The following is a 25,293-nucleotide window of genomic DNA, read 5'->3' on the forward strand; positions in this document are numbered from 1 at the left end:
TGGAGTCCTGGCTCCTGGGGAGTTGGATCCAGGTCCTGTGTCTTAGAGGTATGTATGCATATGTATATGTATCTATGTGTGCTTGTGTGTGTGTGTGTGTGTGTGTGTGTGTGTGTGTGTGTGTAGCATAGGATGTGTTTCTGGTTTTATTTCTTTCTGTACTAAGGTGTATGTGTCTGCATCTACATTACCACACATAAGTCAGTGTGTACATTAGCATCTGTGTGTCCATTAATGTTCATGTCTGTGTATGTGTGAGGGTCTCTGTGTAGGCAAATGTGTCCACATGTTCCCATGTGCCTGTATGCACATGAGTGGACGCATGTATATATAGTGGTACATGTGTGAATATATGAGTACCTCTGTGTGTGTGTGTGTGTGTGTGTGTGTGTGCTTTGTATATAAACAGAGGCAGCAGAGAGTGTCAAGAGCAAATGCCCCAAATTCAGGCTACCTGGGTTTAAACCCTGAATACAGAATTTGAAAGCTATAAACTCTTGGGCTACTAATTCTTTAAGCCTTGGTTTACTCATCTCTAAATTGGGGGTAATAAAAGTACATATCTTCAGTACCTAATGTGAGGGTGGAATGATACAGTGTCCACAGTGCATCTAGAATGATGCACAGGACATGTTAAAATGTTGGCTGTTACTAAGTTATTCATGGCAATAAATATGTAGGTGACTGAGCTTGAGGGCCCAGGTGAGGATCTCTGTGTGTGACATGTATCTTTGAGCATGTGAAGTTGACATGTATATCTGTTGCAAGTGTATGTTGGTCTGGGTGTGAGCTCTGGGCCTGAGCGTCAGTGGGAAAGTGTGCGTGAATGTGATCTGCCTGTGCGTGCCTCTGTGCATGTTTGTGTTGCACCAGATTGTGAACGTCTTAGGGGCAGGGACTGTGTTTCCTTCATTATTTTACCCAGGTCCTTGGACCTGGGACATAACAACTGCTCAGCAGATTAGTGTTGATTGAATGAACGAAGTAGACTGACTATTCAGTGGCTCTTACTTGTAGGGAGGCCCATTCATAGAAGACAAAAAGCTGTAAGTACCTTGATGATAGGCAGACAGATGGAGAGGGAAAGAGAGATTAGGAGCTAGATGGATGGATGGATAGATAGATGATATATGAATAGATGTTAGACAGACGGATAGACAGACAAAGGGGGTTCGGTCTAGTTAAGTGGAATCCCATGTGCTTTACACCGGAAGAGATATTAGAGGTTGTATGTTCCAGGGAATTCCAAAATTTTGCCCTTGGAAACCCTGTGGGTTATCATGGAGTTTCTCTGGGGGTTTGAGGAGGGAAGCACAGAACGGAAGAGGTAAGCCACCTACCTGACATCAACATGAGTCTATTTGCTTTTAATCTCTATATATTGGATGTTCATGTAGACTTGTATTTAAAGAAATAGCTCCACTATAAATGTTGTGAATCTTGCTCTAGCCAAGCCCCTTTTCTCTACAGAAGGGAGAAGATGAGCCTCAGAGAGCGGAAAGATTAGGACCTCTGACCTCCTTTCAGGTCCATTCCCAGCATGCCACCTCCCTTGGAATATAGTAGTTGTGAATCCTCTAACTTACTGGGAAACAGAAAGCAATTCCTCCTGGGAATCTCGCTGTCAAAGAAGCCACTATCATAGTGGTCTTTTGGGATATCTGTCCACGGAACACCCCCATTTATCTGAGACCTGCCCCCTCAGGTCGGCCGCACTGGCTCTGTGCCAGATGAGCCCGCTCATCTGCCCTCAATGATTGGACCAGGGGAAGCACTCATACCCACAGGGAAATCAGATTCCCCGGGTGCAATTTGGATATGGGATACCAAGATGCCAGTCGGTCTCTGTGTTCTCTGAATTAAGAAGTGGTATGAAGCTGCAATGTCCATATTTAATCAAGGATGATGAACGAACGGGTAAAGCTAGTTTCACAGAGAGAGGGGGGAAATGAAGGGAACGCACAAAGATAAGCAGATGTAAAGGCTGCAAGGTTCTAGGAAGAGTGACAGGTGGAGAGAGAGACAAACTTCAGTTTCTCGTGGTTCTCCTTGTGCAGTCAGGCTGTATCTTCTGTCCTTGGACTTGGTGCTCCTATATCCTTATAATTAATTCCCCTTTGGCCTGAGTCCATTGGAGTGTGTTTCTCTTTCTTGCAACCATACCATCTCTGAACAACGTGGCACTTTGGAAAGTCTCCTCCTGGCAGATGAATAGGCTCTGCCTCTGGTCGTCACTTTCCCTGAGGCTGGCTTGGAGAGGCCTCATGCATAGCATTCTCTATCTGTGGCATCTTCATGGAGTCTTTGTGAGGGTTCATTCAAGGTTTCCAGAAAGGGACTTCACCCATCCCCCAGGCTCTGCTGCTACATCCCCATGGCAGAATTGATACATCATTTCATACTGGGACTCCCTGCTTAACCCTTCAGAGCAAGGGCGTCACGATTTACAGCTAGAGGTGTGCTCTGGGGAGACAGCATCTCTGCACCCAAACTGAGCATTTCCTCTAGCATCCAGGTCCCAGGGGTAGGGGTTTGTGTAGTTTTAGGCATGTCAAAGCATGTCTGCAGTGTGGTGGGGGACAGGGGAGCAATGGGCACCAGTCTTCCCCAGAACAAGGTCTCCAAAAGCGGCCCCTTTACAACACGTTCCCATGCATATTGTTGAAACCGTGATGGAAATACACCAGAGGAAGCGGGGTGAAAGCAAACATTGTTCTGTTTAATTCACTGGCAGTCAGAACAGGGGGTGTTTGGGAAGTCTGTGGGAGGTATCTTTTTACAAGCAATTCCCCCGGCCCTTCCCCCCATTGACACAGCCCCTCTTCCCTGAAGTTATGAACGTGTGCTATACTTGTAGCCACAGAAGCGCATCGCAAATTTGCTTTCAGGATCCTGCTAATGAATGAGGAAGTCAGGCCAGGCCAGGTGGTAGGGCACCCACCATGAGAAGAAAGAGGAATACAAAGGCACTGAGAGTGTTAAACAAGGGAAAGCTCTTCTTTTTCTCCAAACCTCGTCAGGCCTGGAGACTGTCTATGTGATCTGGAGAGAGAATCAGCAGAGCTGAAGGGTGACTGGAAGCCATCGCCAGAGGGAAGAACAAGAGCTTCAAGCCCACATGCCCAGCTGAGCTCTCAGAAGAGCCCAGCCAGGAGGACAGGCAGGAGAAGCATGGGCCCGGCCACCAGGAACACTGAAATGCAAGAGAGGACTGTCAGGTGCTGGGCTTTGGAATTCAGCAGCCAAAATGAGGTGGCATCCCTATCTTCTGTCTTACAAGGATGACAAAGGCAGAGTATCCTTAATATTTATTTTGGGTTACAGCCCCTGGGAGGTGGCACAGGCCATGTGGTAGAGGCAAAGCTGTCTCACCACCGCCAAACAAACACTTCATTTTCCTCTGGGCATGCTGGAAGGCACTTTTCTCCACCTCCTTTGCAGGTAGGTGGGACCATATGACTGAATCTGGCCAGTGGAATGTGGGTAGAAGCTGCTTCTAGGCCTGGTCCTTAAAACCTCCTACATAATTCTCCATGCTCCCTCATCCATCATCTAGGGACCAGATGCAGAGGATCCAGGAGAGGACTTGCAGGGGACAGTAGAGTTGCCAGAAGTTACCAGAAGGTAAGAACCTGAGTTCCTAATGACTGCAAAGGCACTGAACTGCATCCTCCAGTGATTTAATGGGAAATAAACTGTTGTATAAAAGCACAGAAAGATGGGGATTGTTTGTTACAGCAGCTAGCATTACTTACTATGACTAATACTGAAGAGGCAGAAGGACAGGGAGGTTAAAAAGCACTACTTCTGCTGCTAGACTACTTAGCTTAGACTCCTAGCTCTGCAACTAGCTGTGCAGACCTAGGCAAGTTATTGAAGCTCTCTGCACCTGAATTTCCCTGTATGCAAAATAGAAACATTACTAGCAGCTATTACTGCATGAGATTTTTGTAAGGCAAGTGAGTGAACTCATAGCAAGCATTTAGAACAGTGCCTGGCACATGGTAAACACCGTGTAAGTATTGATTTTGAAAATTAGACTCTAAGATCTGGGAGGTTGGAATCATATCTCTTCTAAACGTTACTGTATACTCAGGGTTAAAGAAGGGCTTGGATCCTGGATCATAGCTGCCTCATATTGGAGGAGCTGGGAGAGGCATGCACTGCCCCTTCCACCCAATACCAGATTATAACGGCTCTCTGTCCCCTAAATTTCAAAGTAACTTGCTGATGTCCTTAGGAGGGAGGGGGAGAAGAATATCATAATTTTCAGAAACATATTAGTATATGACAACCAGCTTATAGTTATGAAACACAGGTTGATGCTTAATTAATTCTAAAACATTAAAAATGCTTGTGGGAGATAGCAAACAATGAAACCATAGGTGGCCTCTTGTGGTACTCTGCTACCAGGTCAGAGTGATTCCCTCCATTTTCAGAAGGCTCCAGAATCCACTACCCACCAAGAAATTAGTCAATTTGGCAAAGTCTACTGGGAAGCCAGGCTGTTCCAGGCACTGTGCTAACCTGAAGGACTGGAAGAAATGAATGAGAGTGAGGTCCCTGCTGTCAAGCTGCTTTTGCTCTGAGCTCTAACCCCCCTCTCCAATGAGCACTGCTTTTCTGAGTGTTGTCTGAATGTTAGCACTAAGCATGGACAGGACAACTTGAGATTATCTGGAAACTTTTAGACTGTTATCTAGTTGGAGGTTTGAGGATGGGTAGAACTTTTTCATGTCTGGGTTCACCAGCATAGGCCATTTTGGGGGATAATGAAATCTTAATAGCATTGCTTTCCCTTTGGGCCAAAATACATTTCTTAGATTTGACTTCCTATTGAGCTCCAATTCATCCATCAAAAGCCCTTTCAGATGTTAACACATGCTGAAATTCTCTCCTGACCTTATCCAATACAGTTAATTACTCTTCTGTGTGCCCCTTCTGCACTACCTACTTGCTTGTGATTTATTTGCTTATATCTTTATTTGCTTATATCTCATTTTTGCAACTGGCATTCATTCTGCCTACAGGGCTTATTCTGCTAATATTTGCACACCTGTCTCCTTTTTCTCATTTAGTTCAAATATCACCTCCTCTGAAAAATTTTCTGACCATTTAGCCATTCTGATATTCATTTTCCTTCCTATCTTGGTAATAGAACCATCACACCTTGGTTGGGCACATGGCCACCCAGGATAAAGACTACATTTCCCAACTTCCTTTGCAGCTAGGTGTGGCCATGTGACTAAGCACTGGCCAATGAGATGTAAGTGGAGGTATAAGGTGTCAGCTTCCAGGATTGTTCCTTAAAAGTCATTGACTTCTTCCAAGTTCCCTCAATCCTGGCCTAGATATAAAGATTGGTGCTCTGGCTGCCATCTTGGACCATGAAGGTGATGGCCACACCCTAAAGATGGTAGAGAGGTGAGATGGAAGGAGGCTGGATTCTTTTTTTTTTTAGAACCCAATTCTAACTAATATGTGTGGCATGAGTAGTTCCCATCATAGGTAGCAAAATAATTGCTAAAATGTTCACCAATTAGTGACTCAAGAGAAAGTTCCTGTTGAGGGGGGAATTCTCTGGCCAGTGCAATGATTCAGGCCTTTAAGTACAGAGGACATGGAATTGGTGAATTATTACTGCTTTATAGTAATGCCCTAATGCAGAAGGATGAGTAACTGAGGAGTTTTAATTGTTACGGCCAACTGAGAGAGCCAGAGGGTCTCTTTGGTAGTTAGCTTGTAAGAAGCCCTTATCTACTGCAAATAGGAGAGTGGATACAGCTGAAGAGCAAATTTGGACTCAATATAGTTGCCAAGCTTAAAAGATGGTTGAATGCTCTGTCTAGGCAGCTTTGCTACGATGTCAGAGCTCTGGCTGGAAAAACCTGGGGACTGAGGAACATGGGATGAGATCATCTGGCTAGAGGCTCCTAAGGATTGTGATTCTTCTGATAGCCCGGAACCAATGGCCTCAGAGCCTACCTCTCTTTATTAGGAGCTAGCCTTCCCCTATCCATGAAGTGAGTCTGGATTCTTGATGACCCCATGGTGCTGCCCTGTTAGCCCTGGATTGCTTGCCTGTGGACTTCATTTATGTGTGAGAGAAATAAACTTCTGTGTTATTTAAGGCGGTTATTTAACCCTAACCCATGCTGGTAATTTTCTATCACATCACTCTCCTCTATTTCTAAACTACGTTGTTAACTTTTTGTTATCTATTTCTCAACTGGAACACAATCTCCGTGAGGACAGGCACCTGGCCTGTATCGTTCACCATTATAACTTCAGTGCCTAGAACAAAGCCAAGCACACAGTAGGTGCTCAATAAACATTTCCTGTCTAATGACTGGCTCTCCTGTTGCACTGTGAGAGCTCATCTCTAGAGCCAGTCTAGGGTCTGATTCATTTCAGGGTCCACAGTTCTTGGCACAGGGCCTGGCACGTAGAAGAGGCTATAACTAAATATGCACTGAATTAAAAAGAGGGAGATTTGGGAGGGAGGGATGTGGGAAAGGCAGGAGAAAATGATGTACCTGCAGTGCTGGTGGTTCCACTCATGACACCAAGAGACTGGGCACCTGGAGACAAGAGCAGAAGGTGAGGGGTTCCCTAGTCATGCTCCACTGACTGTGGCACTGTAGCCATAGTTGCTCCAAGACCTCCTGGACCTGGCCATCACAGTCACGGACAATCCACATTGTGGAAGCATCTATTATCATGCATATGAAACTTAACCCTCCTGACAGATTTGTGAGGAAACTGTTCTCATCCCCATTTGACAGATGAGAAGACTGAGGCTCAGCAATGTCTGCCAGTAAGTGGAAGAGCTTGGATTTGAACCCCAGTCTGTCTGACTGCAAAGTGGAAGCTCCTAGCACCTCCTCCCCCCTCCCCTAGCTACCCTGTGACAACACATGAGGCAATAAAAGGACAGGACAATTCCAGCCGGAGCCTTCTTCAGGAGACAGCCTGTTTACTCTTCTGGATAATGGAAGTGGGAATAGTGCTTACGTCCTTAGACGGTTGTGAACATTTCATGTGATAATGCATATAAATGTGTTTCGTATGGTGCCAGGCACAAAGTATTATTATTACTGTTACTATTATTACTGTTATTAATGTTACTGCATCCTAATTTCTCTAGGACAAAAAAATTGTTTTCATTTTTTTGGATTTCTTGATTCTGCCATTCCAGTGTGAATACAAACCATGACTAACTACCACAGGTACTGCTAACCCGTGGGATGGAGGGATGAAAATTTGAGGAGCACTTGGAAAGCTTCTCCTAGGTCATGCCCCAGAACACTGTAACTGGATTTTGAGAAACACAGTCATTCCCCAGAAAACAAAGTTGGTTTAGGACTTAGACTGAGTTATGGGGACCTGGCAGGAGGGAAAAGGCAAAGGACACACGCTTTGGAATCAGACCGAGCTGGGTTCCAGCTGCTCATGAGTGGGTGACCTTGGGTGAGTCAATCTCTCTGAGCTTCAGTTTCTCACCTGTAAAATGGATGCATCTGGGGAGGATTAAGTGAGTCAGTGCGTGCTGAGAGCTTAGCCTGATCTCTAGTGCACAGCACATGTGGCAAAAGAGATTATCGTTTACCCAAAGCATCTCCTGGAAAGATGCATTCACCAGTGGGGGGCACTGAGGAAGCAGAAAAAGCCCTGGGTTGTTAGGTTGGTGACCCCAGCCATCTGCAGTTAACTGTCAGCACTAGGCCAGCCGGTGTTATCACTAGGACGTGGCCACTTCTTACCTCTGCGAGTGATGGGTCCCAGATCTAAAACACGGGCTGGGTCAATAGGCACTCCTTCACTGCGGAGTTGACTCCTCGAGCAAGACTGTGGGGATGGAGAATTCTCATTATGTCAAAATGTAAAGGCACGTTCCTCTCCAGACTCCTCCTGCAATGGGCAGCTCCGGCCCAAGAATGGAGCCTCACCCACTATATGATCCTAACTCTGATGTTTGGTTTTCTCAATCTAGAGAATTCTCACTGTCATGTCAAATGAACCTGGGTCTGAATCTCTTCTCCTCTCTTTTAGTTGTTTAATTTGGGACAAATGACTATACCTGTCTACTATTATTAAATAGTATCTTCTTGGTTGTGAAGGTTAAAAGGAAGTATGTCTGCAACACACAGGCCCATAGTTAGCACTCAAGAAATGCCAGCTCTTAGCAGGCAGTGCTAAATCTGGGTTAAGAGCATAGGCACTGTAGTTACACCTCAGCCAGGGCATACCCCAGCTCTGATACTTTCTAGCTGTGTGGCCCTTGGGCAAGGGACCCCTCTGACCTCAGTTTCCTCATCTGTACAATGGGGTTGCTAAAAGAATCTACTTAAAGGGTGGCTGTGAGAATTAAATTAGATAAGGCATATAAACATTTTAGTACAGTGCTTGACACAGAGTAAGCACTAAAAAAAGTCAACTATTATTAAAATGTCCTGGGCCAAGGAAACCTAGAGGACAGGCTCTTTCATCTGATATACTTCCTGGGGACACAAGGATTGCTTACATGTGGGCTTTTGGAGGCTTAAAGTACATCCATTCATCCTTCTTTTGTCCCTCTCTTCCTTTTTCTCCTTCCCTCCCTTCCATCCATCCACCCATCCATCCATCCTTCCATCTCGTCAGCCATCTAACTTCCTTTCCCTTTCTCCCTTCCTTCCTCCCTTCCTCTCTCCTTTCCTCCCTCCCTTCTTTCAATCCATCCATAATTCCAATAAATATATAGGGAGGTACCAGGCCCCATGTCAGGCACTGAATAGTTGTTCAGTCCAAAGAGATACTCACCGGCTGACACTGTTCTTTAAGGGAATCGCAGAGAGAAATCTCACAATGCAGGAAAACTAGGTCATAATTTCCAGCAAACATGAACATCTGAACTGAGAACCGGCTTTCCGATGACACCCCATTCTCTTCCACGTAGATAGTGGAATCACGTTTATTTGGGCAGCTGGGAGGGGGACAGGGACAGGCACTTAACTTCTAGAGCAACTCAGGGGGCCTGAGGCCCTTGGCTGCTTCTTTAATTTGTATCCAGTATAAAAACAGCATGGGAGAGAATTAAAGAGCCTCCCCACCTCCCGCCAAGTGTTTTCTCCAACCTATAACATAGACTTTTATTCCTCCAGGTTTCCTCCACAATGTTACCCATAAGCCCACACGGTTTAAGTTTTGGGGGGCACAGTCCCTGGAACGAGACCGACTGATTTCAAATTCCAACCCAACCCCCTTTCTAGCTAAGTGATCGTGAGCCGATTACTTTACTGAACCTCACTTTTCTTATACGTAAAGCAGGGACAGGAATATGCACTTCCTAGGGTTGATGTGAGCATTTAATGAGATAATCCTTATATTCTGCTTAGTACAGTGCTTGGCATACAGCTAAACTCTATGGTAAATATTAACTAGTATTATTACCACGGTTTGAATCATGATCTCTAGATATGCATTTCCCTTTGTTTTTGCTTGTTAACAATATTCAATACTATTTTGTCCCATAACACTTATGCTGTTTTCATGCTGTTCAGTTAGTGTTAGCATCTGTATAAAAGTCCCCTGTTTTTGAACTATGAACCTATTGCCAACGTTGTAAAAGATACTGAAATGAAAAATAATTGGCATTTCTTTACCCTGCCCACCTATTTTGTATTAATCCTTTAAGGCTACAATTTCAGGAGTGATATTTCTGGGTCACAGGGTGTGGTCATGATATGTAATACCAAATTATTTTCCAAAAGAAGCAAACCAATTTACCCAACTGCCAGGCAGGGATGAGGTGACCATTCTTCACCCCAAACCTCATTTAGGCCAAAAGATAACCCCAGATTGTCCGGTACCTGTTTCTGATGATGAAATATCTCACAGGGTCATTCATGTCTCCAGTGGGCGTGGCATAGCAGTTCCTCAAAACCAGGTTAAATCGGGACGTGTCCCCTCTCTCCAAGACGGCGCCCACATAGAGCATGGATTCAACAGACAGCACGACTGCAGCCCCTTCATAAGGAGATGTGTAGTTCTGGTCTTGGAAGAGGGCCATCCTGACAGTGAACTCTCCCTCCCCGTCCACACTGATGTTCAGGGAACTGAGAACAGAGAAACCACAAGAATGGAAATTTCAGGTTTTGACCAGTGAGAACAAAATCAATCAAGTCCCACACTTGTGTCGGGTTATGAAGGCAGAGGCACATCTTTGATTCCTAAATGAACTATTCAATCACTTATTTAAATCAAGCATTTACTACCTTCTAGGCACTAAACTTGACAAACACATGAGTCTGGCTCCAGGATTCCTACAAATTCTCCCTGCATCAGAGAGCAGACATACCTCCTTCACTCAAAGAACACCTCCGTCTTCAAACCTGTAGCACAGGGCTTGGGACCAGTTCTGTGGGCTCACAGTGTTTAGCAGCAGACCTCTTCCCTCCACCCCATAATCTTCCACGAAACACCAATTTTAACAAGATAAAGAAAAGGGCTTTAATATTTATTTTTTATGAACCTTGGGCCCCAACACATTACAGACTGAAATGTAGAAATTGAACCAGAAGATTTCTAATCCTAACCCTGCCATTCTGTGAGCCCAGGAGGCAATAAGGGAATGGGAAGGACACCTTGGGTTTCTGATACCCCCAGAAGGTCCCCCAGCAAGTCTAGGAATGCTGAGGAATTCCTTCAACAGGGCCCATTCCAGGCACAGCGATACAGTAGTGAACAAAAGACAAAAGCCCCTGCCCAAATTGAATTCCATCCAAATTGCTATTTGGTTCTATTTCTGGTGAGTTACGGGAGCTGTTTATCCAATCAAAGCTGATCTGGCTTAAATCCCACATTTGCAGGGAAACCTTCTTGCCCCCAACTGTCCTCCCCAACCAAGATGAAGTCAGGGACCCTTGCTCCCTGATCCCACAGCACTCCAAGCCTACCCCACACTGCGTGTATCTCACTTGTAAATAATTTTTGATATAGTTAGTTGTTTAATGCCTTTCTTCCTCAAGATAAATGAAATTGTTGTGCATTTTTGTTTCTTAGCGCATTTAATTAACAGTTTCATGTTGTTGTATTGTTTCATAGTAATAATCTTTAATATCCACAAAATATTCTATGCCTGCCTTGTTCGTGCGGAACATCCTCATACATAATCAGCAAATATTTGTGGAATGAACGAGCGAATGAACGGAAGCTCCTGAAGGAGGTGGGCGGATCCTGTGGACATCATAAGATGTCGTGAAGTCAGGGTTATGGGTCAAAGGGTAAGTAAGGGTCAGTGCCATACCTTACAATGGGCTTCAGGGCAGTTTGGAGGCTGACTTTCATGTCCAGCGGGTAGGCGCACTGGAAGTTGATGCTGAGGATGGTGTCTCTGATGATGAAATCGTTGACCAAGGAGAGGGTGTTTTTGTAGATGGCATGGGTTTGGTTTCTCTTTGGCATAAAAACAAGACCACGTGTATGTTTATGTGGATGAGGGTACAAGTGTATCTGGGATTCAGGTCTGTGTGACTCCAGCATTGATGCTGTCAGTCAAGCTGACACCCCGCCCTCTGACCGCAAGGAGGCAATGGGCCTCCTCCCTCAGTGGCACTGACACTTTACGGGAAGGGGACTGAGGACCCCAGATCAAAAACTAGAGCAATAAATTGTTGACCCTTGGGAACAGTCAGAAACCACCATGCCTGGTCCTCTGCGAACCTTTCCCACCTCATCCCTAAGTGAAATAATCATGATCGTAGCTTACATTTACTGAGCTTAAGCATCAAACCTAATTCTCAGCTCCCTCCTGGACAAACATGTGTAAGCTCACATACCTCTAGAGACCCATGGAGGCTAAGTGACTTGTCCAAGGGCTCACAGTTACTGAGACAGGCCCCACCAGCCCAGCTCCCGCACTCTGGCAGCAGTGGGATACACACCCCTCACCTCCAGAATGTTTCCGCAGGCACCAGCCTGGGTGGGGCTGGTCACCGATATCCAGTTCTCCTCCTCCCTTTGCATCATGCTGCTGCAGTTCCAGTTCGGGTCCTGAAGGTAGGCATAGACCTCGTCCCCGAAACCCAGGCCTCCCAGCAGACACTTGTCCAGGGACACTTTGATCTCCTTGGCCTCACAGTCCAGCTGGGGCTGCAAACTGTGCACATCTGGAAAGTTGGGAGAGGAAGGTAGGTAGAGGGGACAGAGGTCTGGAAGTAGCGGGCAGAGCTCACACATGCTGCCCTTTGGCAAAACCACCTTGCCCACCGGGAGGCTGGGGAGACTGGAGGGGGCCTGGGACCCACGTGGGATTCACACCCAGGCTTGTGGTAGGCGAGGTTGGCAAAGATGCCCCTGGTCCAAGATTTCCAAACATTTTGTGTGCAGCTTGGTGAAGGTTCTCGTGTCTGGTTCCTGTTGAGCCCCAGAGCAGGTCGCCCCAAAGTATGCCTAATGGTACGTTGACTATTTTGAATCAAAGTTACTTAAGGTACAGCTAATGCACGAGTGACACTCTGACCCTCCTCTCTGTCTCCCTGAAGGCAGGAAATAAGTCTCCCCTGTGAAAGGTGCCCTCCTTGCATCTGGAGGTAGAAGGACACCCTTGTCGCCAGAGATGGGGAACTCGGGCTCCTTCTTGCCCCTCTGCTTAGAACACTCTCTCCTCTACAGCGACTGGGAGTGTGCTCACAGGAAAGCAGGCTTGTGCCCAAAGCAAGAGTCGGAGGCCCTTGTTAGAGTCTCAGAGGGAAGGAGATCATCTCAGTGGGAAGCTCATCCAATGCCCACCCAGGGCTTAGGGCTCATCTGTGGCACGTCTACCCATGGGTCACCTGACTGTGTCTGCTTACCTACTGGGATGAGAAGAACATCACCTCCAGAGCCTGCCCATTTGGACTGCTCTGATTGAATTCTCATAAAAACCCTGCATTGTGGGTATTTTTTATTATTATCTCATCCCCCATTTTACAGATGAGGACATTAAGGTTCAGAGAGTGTAGGTGACTTGTCCCAGGCCCCAGGCCCCACCTGGCCAATCCAGGACGGGCACAGGAGTCTGCCCCTGTTCCTCATGTATAGACTCTGCAGATATTTGAACACAACTTCCACACCTGCAGAGTTCTCATCCTCAGTACCTTTGTCCCTCATGGGTCAAGGCCCCTCATTCCTGAGGCCATGGTCCAGTGGCTGACCTGGAAATGTGCTCCATCCCTGCCCCCCATCCTTGCAAACTCACTGGCTTCGTGCACTCTCATCCCCTGACCTCAGTTCCATCCCTACTGACTGTGGTCCACACCTTGTCCAGACCCTCTGAAGTTCCCTCCCTCCTGCCCTGCCCACTAGGCCAGCCCAATCCTAGCACTCACTGGAGATATTGAGGTCCTGTCTGCAGACGCAGTTCCAGGTGTCGCCGACGAAGCGACACTCCTCCTTGGGGCGGCAGGTCCTCTCACAGTTGTCGTCTGTGGTGGCGGGGTCTGGGGTAAGGTGCAGAGAAGAGGATCAAGATGCAGAGCAGGGTGGACCTGAGGCCACCAAGGCCAACCTTGTCATTCTACAGGGCACGGAAGATTTGTGCCACGCTTGGTGGAAGGGTCAAGGCTCAAACTCGAATTTCCTGACTCCTAATCCAGTGAGGTGAGAACCTCGGAGGTGCCATCCTAGTGCTTTTACTACAAGGCAGACGCTGTTCCCAGTACTTTCCATGCATTAGCCCGTTCATTTCACGTGGTGACCACACGGGGGTGGGGGCAGCATAGCAGTTAAGCATTTGGATCGTGGAGCTGGGGTGCTAGGTTCAAATCTGGCTCTGCCACAATTCCGGCTCTGTGATGTTGGGAGAACTGCTGAACCTCTCTGTGCCCCAGACCCCTCATCTGAATTAACTCTATAGTGCATGTCTCATGAAGTTGATGAGAGGACTAAAGGAATTAATGGTTTAAAGTGTTTAGGACAGGAGCAGCGGCACCGTAATGCATGCTATGTTGCTGTTATTTTTGCCATTGTCCGTTTTTTTCAGATCAGAAAACCAAAACTCAGAGAGTTAAAAACTGCCCAAGTGAAATCTAAATCTCAATGAGTCTGAGCTCTTTTTTTTTTTTTTTTTTTTTTGTTTTTTTGTTTTTTTGTTTTTTTTGGTGGTACGCGGGCCTCCCTCTGCCGTGGCCTCTCCCGTTGCGGAGCACAGGCTCCGGACGCGCAGGCCCAGCGGCCATGGCTCACGGGCCCAGCCGCTCCGCGGCACGTGGGATCCTCCCGGACCGGGGCGCGAACCCGGTTCCCCCGCATCGGCAGGCGGACGCGCAACCACTGCGCCACCAGGGAAGCCCCATGAGCTCTTAATATTATGCCACACACGTGGATAGATGTACCAGGAGGTTTCACCTTCAGATCCGAATTTCTGGCTTTACTCGAAATGCTGGGAGGTCTGGCAGCCCTTGGGCAACATTCCCACTGGGCAACAACTGACAGGCACTGAGTCGAGGCTGTTCTGCTGAGTCTCCCCCTGACCTGCTCCACTCGCTCTGCTGACCCTGGGCACTTCACCGCGTAGCCCTGCTCCCCTCACCTGTGCAATATCTCAGATTACACTGCGGGATGCCCTCCAACCGGTACACGTAGTACTGGCCCGGGCAGGCCTTCACTAGCACCTCCGTCTTCCAGAAGCAGCAGCTGCCACTCCAGTGGGCACAGGCGGTACGGTTGACGATGCCCTCCCCGAGGGTGGGGTGGGTGCCATTCAGCCACATGGGAGCAGCCGTCTGGCAGTGGTACACGGGGACGCAGTGCTCCGGCACCCTCACTCCTCCATCTCCCACAAATCGGTACCAGCCATGCTTGTCACTGTCACAGTTCGGGCCTTCTTCCGCGTTCTCTGTGCTTCGGGAGGGTTCATCCAGTAGGGTGTAATTCTGGCAGGGGTCAAAACAGAGCTGGGCCTCTGGGGTGCCAGGGGCTCCACACTCCAAGTCCTGCTCATAGGAACTGGCACTGGTGGGGTTTCTGTAACCTGGAGAGTAACAGTATGCTTAGGTTTACAGAGAAACCCCAGAGCTTACAGGGTTTTTATCCCCGACACACTTTGTTTTGGAAATGCCAGGGGCCCCAATGAGGACAAGCAGAACATGAGCCATTCATTGAACATCAGCCTTCATCACCTTGGGGTCAGAATAATAATGAGGCCCTTGTGTGGTATATTACAGGCATTTAGAACATCAGGGTCATTAAAATGAATAAAGTAGAAATGAAACTTGTCAGAGCCCATTCCATTCCCAGAAGTAACCATACATTTGTTGTACAGTCTTTACCCTTTCTAAGCGTATGTTTAAAATACAGGTTTTTTTAAATAAAAATGGGTTTAATGCTGTAGAGCTTGTTTTCTTCCACTTGCATCTCTCTTTCTTTCTTCCTTCCTTCCTTCCTTCCTTCCTTCCTTTCTTTCTTTCTTTTCACAACTTCATTGGAGTATAATTGCTTTACAACGGTGTGTTAGTTTCTGCCGTATAACAAAGTGAATCAGCTATACGTGTACCTATAACCCCGTATCTCCTCCCTCTTGCATCTCCCTCCCACCCTCCCTATCCCACCCCTCTAGGTGGACACAAAGCACCGAGCTGATCTCCCTGTGCTACGTGGCTGCTTTCCACGAGCTAGCTATTTTACATTTGGTAGTGTACATATGTCCATTTCCACTTGCATTTTTTACTGAATATATCATAGACATTTGTCCATTATCAGTAGATGAAGATCTAACACCAGGTTTCTTAACCTCAGCACTGCTGATGTTTGGGCTGGATAATTCTGTGTTGGGGGCTGTCCTGGGCACTGTAGGATGTTTAGCAGCATTCCTGAGCTTTTCTTACTAGATGCCAGGAGTACTCCTCCCCGAAGCTGTCTCCAGACATTGCCAATTGTCCCCTGAGAAGCAAAATTACCCCCCGCTGGTCTAACAGGACCATTTCTGATTGCCGATCTCATGGCTTTTAACACATTCAGGGACTGTGATGCGTGAAGAGGCAGACAAGTAAAGCAGGGGTCGGGTGGAGGGTGGAGGAAGCCACAGGCTGCTCAGTCTGGGTTTAAACCCAGCTCTGTGCCGGCTGACTGGGTGACCTTGGCAGATGGTTTAACTCCCCTGAGACTCTTCTGCAAAACAACACCTGTGAGCTAATGGTGCCCAAACTTCATCCATTCCCACAGAAAACAAAGGTCATGACATTTGCCACACGTGTGTCCACCTGTCCTATTATTTATTTCATGTGTTTCTTTCAATGACTCTCTTTATAGATTCGTTTCATCCTAAGGAATAATATCTGTGATACCATAGGTATGATGTACTAGTTATTTTGTTTAATACCCATGAAGAAAAGTATATACAGCTATCAAAAAAAATTTTTTTTGGCTGTGCCCCTCGACATACAGGATCTTAGTTCCCTGACCAAGGATCGAACCCGTGCCCCCTGCAGTGGGAGCTCAGAATTTTAATTGCTGGATCACCAGGGAAGTCCCCCAAAACTTCTTTAAGAGTTTCTGCACCCTCACAGTCATTTTGGTATATGCATGCCCCATTTGGGAAAATAAAGCTTTAAAGGATTGTTGGCTGGTTAAATGAGATAGTAGGTGCAAAATGCCATGCACAGCACCTGGGGCCTAGTAGTTTAAGCTAGTTCTCTCCTCTAGTTCAGATATGCTGAATAGTGTGAGTGCCTTAATGATGAATTAAGTATATCCTACCAGGATCGCATCACATCCCTTTTTTTTTTTTTCCCCTGAGGCACAAGCTACTTAATGGGTGACTGTGTGCCCAGCACCGATGCGCTGATTGCTAGGGCTCTGTCCATCCCCACAAAGCTGGGATCACATTAGAGGGAATTTTTAGAAAAGAGATTTTCATGCCTTGCTTATGCACATGCTTGTTTTAAGGAAAGGAGTCACTGCACTTGTTGTTCTTGGATTATTTCCTGCACACACTGTATTTTCCCAAGGGAGGCCATGAGCTGAGTCCCTCTAGCCCCCTCCACAGGTGACATGGGCAGAAATTTTCACCCTTGTATTGAGCCTGAGAACCCTTCCTACAAGCATCTAAGAGGCCCAATCCATGGATCTTTGGAAGGACCCCAGAGAGATCACTAAGCCTACTGCTTTCATTTTACAGATGAGCAAACTGATTCGGAAGAAGGAGAGGCGTTTGCCAAAACAAGGCACAGAGTGACTGGGTGATTCATGTCCTCATGAACCCCGGGCTCGCTGATCGCCCCCATATCCGGGCACGGGAAGTTATGTTAACTGGTTCCCACTGTCCTTGAGGGGGAGTTTCTGATTTGGCTCTTTGAGAGACTGTGACTAGATTCCAGCTTCTCTCACCTTGTTTCCCTCGACTTCTGGCTTCTGAGCCCTTGCTTTAGTCATGCCCCTGTCTCCTCGCTGACCCTGAAGCATCTTCTCTGCACCTCCCTGCTCACTCTCCAAGTACTGCAGGGCATCTGAGATGCCAGAGCACTCACCTTGCTGCTCTGTAGATGCCAGAGTCAGGATGCAGGAGGCCAGGGCCAGCCACAGGACAGGAGCCATCCTTTCCATGAGCTGAGACATGCGGTCACTCAGTGGCCCGCAGATTATCCATGTAGCGGGGGGCGGTGCGGGAGGGAGAGACCCAGATACGATCAAGGAGACAGAGGTTGTTCCCTTGGGTGCATGCAAGGGTAAGAAGGGAACTCACATCAGTTAGCACGTGTACTAAGCCCCTTGCATACCTTAGCTCATTTAAGGCACCGAACCACCCTCCAGCGAAGGTATTATCATTCCTCCCATTTTACAGATGAAGAAGCTGAGATTCAGAGTAAGTTAATCCCAGAAATATTTACTGAGCCCCTCCTATGTGTAAGCACTGTGCTGGAAGTGAAATAGCTTGCTTAGGCCCATATTCTTAGAAATGGACCGATGGCTTCCTTCATGAAGGGCTGTATTGCTTTAAAGCAGGTGTGACTTGAAGAAAGGAGGTGGTATAACAGGAGCAGGAGACTTGCCAAGTGCGTGAGATTGACAGCAAGAGAACCAAAGGCAAGCTTAGAGCCAGCCAGGACTGCAGAATGTCCTAGAAGGTCTCAGGGTAGTTCCTACTCAGGTCAAGGTAGTGGCTCTTGGAGACTGGATGGAGGGGGGCGGGTGAGGGTGCTATGAATACCTACAGACAAAAGTAACGGCTTCCCTTTCTCAGTTCTATGCATCAGGCACTGTCCTAAGAGAGCCCGAAGTGTCCTCTACGTGTGTAGATGTCTGTGCGGGTGAGACCATGTCAGACTGAGCCCAGTGCTTGCTCCTTGCACAGTGTCGGACGCACAAGAGTTGCTCAATAGGGGTTTGAGGGATGAATGAATAATAGACGGGGAGGGAGTGGATAGAAACAAAGAGCTGTGAAGAGCCTGTCAACACTCAAATAAATAACACTTCCTCTTCTGGGAAACTCTCCTCAAATGGAAAAATCTTTGGATAACTTCGTACAGCCTCTGGAAGACTTCAGTTGAAGATAGAGGTCTGTTTCTGGAAGGGATAGCCTGAATATGTTATGAGAGAGCGCCCGGGACTGGTAATTCTTAGAGATCAAATCCCAAGTAGAGGCCTGTCTTCTCGGTGGGGTGTCCAGGGACAAGGGTGAGGGGCATCTTTAGGCCTGGAGCAGCCAGCAGGTGCCTGGAGTCATGGCTGAACTGGACATAGAGTGATATCTGGAGCCCTCGACAAGGGCCAGGGTGCAAACTCCTTGCTGGGCTCTGAAAGCTTCCAGAAACAAACAGCCCTAGCAATTCCAGTGAGTCAAGCGTTGGGGGAGGCCTCCAGGATCAGGAGGAAAGACTGCTGGGGATTGAAGCAGGACTTACCTGGAGGTGAGAACACAGAGCATTCCTCCTCTTCCTCTGGCAATGGGAATGCAAACCTGCTGTGGACCGTCCTCTTATTGCAGTTTCCCACCCATGTGGCTCTCCACGATTGGTGCAGAGGTGTGACTGGAGTTAGCCTGCCAGGCATACACTGGGCTGGTTGGGTGCAGGTAAGATAACCGATTTACCACAAAGGATGGTGAAAGAAGGCCCCTTTGTTCTCCCGCCATCCCCCTGCATGTAAATCCTTCCAGCAGTCCCTCCTTCATGCAAATGTTTCTCTATAAACAAGAGCAGTATGTACCGAATGCTGAACACACTGGGCACTGCTGAGTGCTTTGCACCCATTACTTCTCACATTTAATCCTCACAATAGGGAGGCCCGCATAACACACACACACAAAAAAAAAAAAAAGAAAAAAAAAATCCTCACAATAAACCAATGAAGCTGGTACCATATTTATTACCAGAAAACAAACGCTAATCAAAAGGAAGGATTTGGATATTAAAGGGTTAATATCCAAAGGGACGTGGAGAGAAATCAAACACACACTTGTTTGCACAACAGATTTCCATTTGTACCTTGTGTTCCTAGCTAATCACCGTAAAACACTTCTGCTTTTGTCTGGATGCCACTCAGCTTGAAGTCAGTTAGAGCAAGGGACTAAGTAAGGAAGGGGAGATGGGTATTTCTGATTTTTGGCCCATAGAATCTACCCAACTTCAGATGCTCAATGCTGAGGAGTCTGGGAAGGGCCAATCTGGGGCTGTGTGAATCACGGACTAGCAAAGGATAGCCCATGTCCTTGGACAAAACAAGCATCAGAAGAGCCTTATGGTATGTGGGTTACCCTAGAGATTGGAAGGTATAAAACGGAGAGGAAGCTGAAGATCTTGGACTTTTAAATTCCAGGCTTGGACCTGGCTTTTGTGGCAAGGTAGATATTACAGAATTAACAAAAGAGTCAAAGCTTTAGCAGAATAAATGGCCATTGCCTTTTCTGTGTTACTCTGGGACTCTTTAAGGAGCCAAGGTTACAGGGTCGGGGAGCATGGGTTGTCTTGGCGTTGGTAACAGCTTCCAGCAAAACCTCAACGTGGACAAGGAAGAGATGGTACAAGCCACCTTCTCTACTCCTAGTGCATTTGGAGGAGAATCCCCTAAATGTGAAACTTATAACAACTACAAATGCTGGATTCAGAAATTCATCTGAGCCCACAGAATATCCCAGCGATCCATTCATTTTGGCCAGGTACCCACCCTAGTCTCCCCTAGGGCCACTCTCAACCTTCTCCATCCTTTTAAACAGTCTTTGCAGCCATCACTACTCACTTACTCTCCCCACTTCCTCCATTCTCAGCAGGTGTCTTGCATTCTACCTCAAGAAAATTTAAGTCAACACACTCGACCTCACTCAACTTTGTGTCTCCTTCCCCTAGAAACATATAGATATCTACCCCAATTTTCTAGTCCCTCGCCAACTTCTGATAAGGTGATCTTTCTTCTTTTCAAAGTCAGTTCCTCCATCCCTCTCTGACTTCTCCCTTTCAATCTGAGGCATATGGCTAAGATTGCCCTGCCAAGGTCACCTCTTAAGCAAGTCCACTGGGCATTTTTTCTGGCCTCTTGTCAATGGATTTTTCGCTGCTTTCTTCAGGCGCTCTGTATTTCCTTGACTCTCCTGTGCCAATTGTTTTCTTGATTCTCCTCTACCTCTCTGGATACTCGTGCTCTTTCATTATCATTATCATTATCATTGTCATTATCATTATCCTCTTCCTCCAGCTGTTCTTAAGAATGCTGGTAGGTCCCATTTTTCTTGTCACTCCACGGACTTTCCCTGGGAGGTGTCAAGTTACCTCATGGTTTCAAGTACCATCCCCAGGCTGGTGAGTTCCAAATCTGTATCTCCCTCCCTGACTACTCCCTTGAACTTCAGATCCACCTACGCAGATGTTTGCTGGACTGCTCCACTTGGACTGAGATGCTCGAGGCACCAAGAACCTTAGCAGGTCCAAATCCTAGCTCATCAATTCCCCTAGATCTCTCCCTACTCGTTGTATAACCTATCTTAACCAATGGTACCACTGCTCACCTGGTCACCCGAGCTGGAAACCTGGCTCCTTCCTTTCTCCCTCAGCCTCACGTTGCCAATAATCATCAATCTTTCAAATATTCTTGAACCTGTCCTTCCTTCTTCATCCCCACGTCATCAGCCTTAATTCAGGCCACCATCGTCTCTTAGGAGGGTGATTTTGACAGCTGCCTAATGGGTCTCCCTGCTTTCGTTCTTGTCCCCTTTGATTCTGTTATCGCCCTGCAGCCAGATGCCACGGTGTCACCTCTCAGCAATATGCCCTACCCCCTGCACACTAGGCTTCCCCTGGGATCTGAGCCCTGTTCACAGCTCCCAGCTCATCTTCAGATTTTCCCCACACACTCTATGCTCCAGCCTATTTGTGGTTCTCTGAACTCTTCCCTCTCCACACCTTTCCATACGCTATTTCCTCTGCCTGGATTACTCTGTGCCCAACCTCCTCCTAGCGCTTATCATTCAGGTTTGCCTCTTCCAGGAAGTCTTTCCTAAATTCCACGGGCTTGATGTGCTGCTCTTCTGTGCCACTGTGCCTCTCTGGGCTCATTACTGTCACACTCAATTACCCACTAACGTATCTGTCTCCCTCTGAAGGCCCTAAGATCTTTGTGGACATGGATCCTGTCTTTGCAGTTCTAATCAGCACCTAGTAAGTACTTGTTGGGTAAACAAATGGACAGAAATCACAGTATGTATACTCAAGACCCTTTCCTGTGTGTAATGCCTCAAACTTAGGGTGCCCAAGTCTTACTGAGAGCTTGGTGGAAAGACACGAGTTCCTGCCTCAGGGCCTCTGCACTTGCTGGCCCACTGCCTGTAATGTTCTTCCTCAGATAGCTCCCTGGTTCATTTTCTTACTTCTCTCAGTTTTGGCTTATCAGAGAGACCTTCCCCAGGCATCCTGTGTAAAATAACGCCCTCATTGCCTTATCACCCTTGTTTCCCACCCCCTCCCTTCTGAGTGCTTGTTACCACCTGACATACCACATAGCTATTGTTTACATGTATCCCCCTTTTAAACATAAGCTCCTTACCAGCAAGGGCTCTGTTTTGATCACTGTCAGTTTCCCTACTGCCTATAAAAGCATCCGGCCTTGAATTTATGCTCAAAATCTCTGTTGAATATTGAGTTGAATAACTACCTGATAGCAAACAAAAAAGGAAAGAAAAATAAAGGAAAGGAAAAGTAAAGGAACAGAGGGACAAAGGGATAAACTCTGATGTGCTTTTTCCTCCTGGCTCTTGCCTGTGGCCCTTGTTTTTGTTTTTCTTTATGTTCTCTTGTACCTGAATCAAAGTATAGATGATTCTGCACATGTCTAGCCAGGCCCATCTGACCATGGACGTCCTCCCACGTAAAGCTCTTACGTAAAGGCAGCAGGCATGGGGATTCAGTGCGTGTCTGCGTGTGATAAGAGGTTCCTTAACTTGAGATATGCTGTCCCCACAGCCCCCAGTTTGCTGATACACACGTGTGGTTTTCCCTGGGATCACAGGTTCTAATAACGGGTCAGGGCCTTGGTCTCTCCTGAATGCCACGGCTGGGGTCCAGGGAAGCAGCTGGCATCAAGGTGGACGTTTCCCATCGGCATCCGCTTCCTTTGGTCCACTGGTCAAAGAAGTCCAGAGCCCCTTGGGATATCCGGGTCTCCTGGGCAGCCTCTGGTTGTGCGTGCAAGGAGCCTCCTGGAGGCCCCCCTAGCAAAGCATCCCCTCTCAGTGGGGTTAATGGTCTGCATTCTTCTTCTGCTGCCAAGTCCCTGTAAACAGGTCTACATCTTCTACATTGAGAGGGAGAAGTGCAAAGGATGGAGGGGTCCCTAGGACGTGCCAGGTACGTCACCTATAAGGATTGTGAGACTCCAGAAGGCAGGGGCTGTGTCTATCTTATTCACGTCTGTCTTTTCCCAGAACCTAGCACAGTGCCTGGCACATATTAGGTGCTCAAAAAAAATTTTCTGGAAAACTGAATGAACCCTGTGAGGGTATCACTATTATCCCCACTATACAGAAGCAGCAGCCCCCTGTTATACCCTCCATTTCTGCAATGCCTGACACACTTATCATTACTTGTTCAAGTTCTTCTTCCCCTGCCAAACCTTAAGCTCCAGGAGGGCAGGGATCGTTCACTGCTGTATCCCCCAGCAGCTAGTACAGTGCCTGGCGCATAGTAAGTGATCAGCAAATATTTCTTGACTGACTGACTGAATGGATAGATAGATGGATGAAGCTCAGAGACTTTGTGTATTTTATTTAAGTTCACAGAACTAGAGCTGAACCCAGTCTCAGTGACCAGACCATGAGGTCCATGACGGCAGGGACGGAGTCTGGTTTTTCTCATCAGCGGATCCTTAGCACCACGGACAGTGCCTACACAGAGCAGGTGCCCAATAAATACTTATTGAGTGAATAAATGACTCACAGACCGAGCTTTCCAAAATTATTATTTTGCAACACTATTTAAGGAGACAGGGGCCTCATGTGCAGACATATCACAAGTCCCATTTTGAGAGAAGGCAGCATTTAAAGACACAGGCTGTTTTTTGGTAGCAAGGATTAAAGGGGAGGAAATAGGAACACAGTGACTGAAATGTGGGCTCCTTTCTCCGTGGGTGGAGTGCTAGCCTGCATCGCTTCACCCGTCAGTAGGAAGTGAGTTGGTAGCCACAGAGCACAGGGTTTCCAGCCACTGATCACTGAGACATCAGGGTGAAGGTGGCCGACAGAAGCAGAGGCAGCCAGACCTTCAGGAGCCCTGAAAGGAAAGTGATTACAGGGCTGCTGCTAGCACTGATGTGCACATTTTATGTGCAAAACTAACATAAACTGCTTCCTCTAAACTGACCAATAGGAAAGGACACCCTCTCTGGCCTGATCAGTTAGAAAAAGGAAGCTTTCTCTTTATCCGTCCTGGAAACCAATTAGAAAAAGGTGCCCTCCCAGGTGGGCCAATCTGAAAAAGGCAGGCTTTCCGCAGGCACTAGCCCTGGTATCCCTTCAAAAGGGCACTCTTGGGCAGTGACCAACTTACTCAACCTTGGTGACCTCGAGGGATAGTCACAAAGGGCAAGCTTCTCGGGGATACCTTGACTCTCCAGCTCTGAGCTCACTGTTACTGGGATGAACTAGCTCAGGTCAAACACTAGGTTGGTGTAACAACCTGCTCGGATCTAGGTGCCAGGAGCCAAGCAGGACAAGAGTTACATGGATTCACTTTTGGTCCAGATTTTCAGTCAATTCAGTGGCCATAAAAATCAAGGGCCATGAAAATGCTGCCGGTCCCTGGCCTTTGTGGTCAGAGCAGAGCAGCAGAGAAACAGCGTCTCTTGTTTTTCGGCTGTGTTCATCCTGGCACTAAGCATCCTGAAAAAGGTGTCAGAGATGAGCCTTGAAGCCTCAGGAAGTGCCCAAGGTGCAGATCTAGAGTGTGTGCTTGTTCACTGTGTACAGGTGTGTAACAAGCGAGTATATGTCTATTTATACAGATATGCACACATGCAGCTGCAGCTGTCATGCACCTTTGTGTGTGAATGTGAATATGTGCACGTGACCTCGTGTGTGTGTGTGTGTGTGTGTGTGTGTGTGTGTGTGTGTGGACGTCAGATCTAGAGTGTGTGCTTGTTCACTGTGTACAGGTGTGTAACAAGCGAGTATATGTCTATTTATACAGATATGCACACATGCAGCTGCAGCTGTCATGCACCTTTGTGTGTGAATGTGAATATGTGCACGTGACCTCGTGTGTGTGTGTGTGTGTGTGTGTGTGTGTGTGTGTGTGTGAACGTCTGGGTGATGTCTGTTCTTGTGCACCTGTCCGTTGCGTGCCTGTGTCCACGCGCACTGTTGTGGGACAGCATGGCTATGTGTGCAGCCCCAGGTCCAAGACTTTCTGTAAGTGCCGTCACCTCTTCAGAGCTCAGCTCGAGCAGGCCAGGTACTCCAGCCCACCCTGGGCCCACAGATAAAAGCCCCAGAGGAAGGTTCTGGTGCAAGTCCCTGTGCAAAGAGGACCTGAACTTACCCGAGCTACTGGGAGCAGCCCTCGAGACTGCGGTCTGGCTCCCTGTGGGAGGAAACAGAAGGATCAGTGCCTGGGGAAGCCTGGGTGATGCCCCTTCCATCTGCTCTTCCTTGCAGCCAGAGTGGTCTTTTTGAAACCCCAATCTGATCATGTCACTCCCCTGCTTTGGACCCCTCAGGGGCTGCCAGCTACTTTCAAGGGAAAGGCCCAAAACCTCAGCAAGAACCACATGTCAATTATATTTCAATTAAAAGGAGGGAGAGGGGGAGGAGGGGGAGGAGGGGGAGGAGGAGGGGGGGGAGGAGGGGGAAGGGGG

At 47.6% G+C, this 25,293-nt stretch overlaps 2 protein-coding genes across 5 annotated transcripts in view; both read right to left on the bottom strand.

Moving 5' to 3' along the window:
- Positions 1-2,714: 2,714 nt before the first annotated feature.
- Positions 2,715-17,692, bottom strand: GP2 (glycoprotein 2). 4 transcript variants are annotated; one of them, XM_007114468.2, is made up of 11 exons: positions 17,487-17,574; positions 14,552-14,992; positions 14,449-14,457; positions 13,350-13,460; positions 11,932-12,149; positions 11,288-11,436; positions 9,852-10,097; positions 8,803-8,965; positions 7,764-7,848; positions 6,537-6,581; positions 3,135-3,193 (listed from the first exon to the last, which is right to left on the bottom strand). In XM_007114468.2, exons 1-11 carry the CDS (start codon positions 17,572-17,574, stop codon positions 3,135-3,137), a joined length of 1,614 nt encoding a protein of 537 aa, XP_007114530.2. The 4 variants fall into 4 exon arrangements, with proteins under 4 accessions (XP_007114529.2, XP_007114530.2, XP_007114532.1 ...); XM_007114467.2 differs by lacking the exon at positions 14,449-14,457 and having other exon boundaries at positions 2,715-3,193; positions 17,487-17,692; XM_007114470.2 differs by lacking the exon at positions 14,552-14,992.
- Positions 17,693-23,378: 5,686 nt separating this feature from the next.
- The window catches only part of UMOD (uromodulin), a 15,283-nt gene continuing 13,368 nt past the window's right edge, over positions 23,379-25,293 (bottom strand). Inside the window, exons 10-11 of the mRNA XM_007114466.2 lie at positions 24,978-25,019; positions 23,379-23,711 (exon numbers count right to left, since the gene is read on the bottom strand). Of these exons, the coding sequence (XP_007114528.1) occupies positions 23,650-23,711; positions 24,978-25,019 (104 nt within the window). The 3' untranslated portion in view covers positions 23,379-23,649. The remainder of the gene's footprint in view (positions 23,712-24,977; positions 25,020-25,293) is intronic.

Source organism: Physeter macrocephalus, chromosome 14 (assembly GCF_002837175.3).
Source record: "Physeter macrocephalus isolate SW-GA chromosome 14, ASM283717v5, whole genome shotgun sequence".
Taxonomy (NCBI): domain Eukaryota; kingdom Metazoa; phylum Chordata; class Mammalia; order Artiodactyla; family Physeteridae; genus Physeter; species Physeter macrocephalus.

Excerpts from the sequence above, each read along its gene's own strand:
- GP2 (XM_007114468.2), bottom strand. The coding sequence starts at position 17,574 with ATGTCTCAGCTCATGGAAAGGATGGCTCCTGTCCTGTGGCTGGCCCTG. Across the intron at positions 11,437-11,931 it reads CCTGCGGAAACATTCTGGAG|AGAAACCAAACCCATGCCAT; the intron begins GTGAGGGGTGTG and ends TTTATGCCAAAG. Across the intron at positions 8,966-9,851 it reads TATTTCATCATCAGAAACAG|CTGCCCAAATAAACGTGATT; the intron begins GTACCGGACAAT and ends TCCCCCTCCCAG.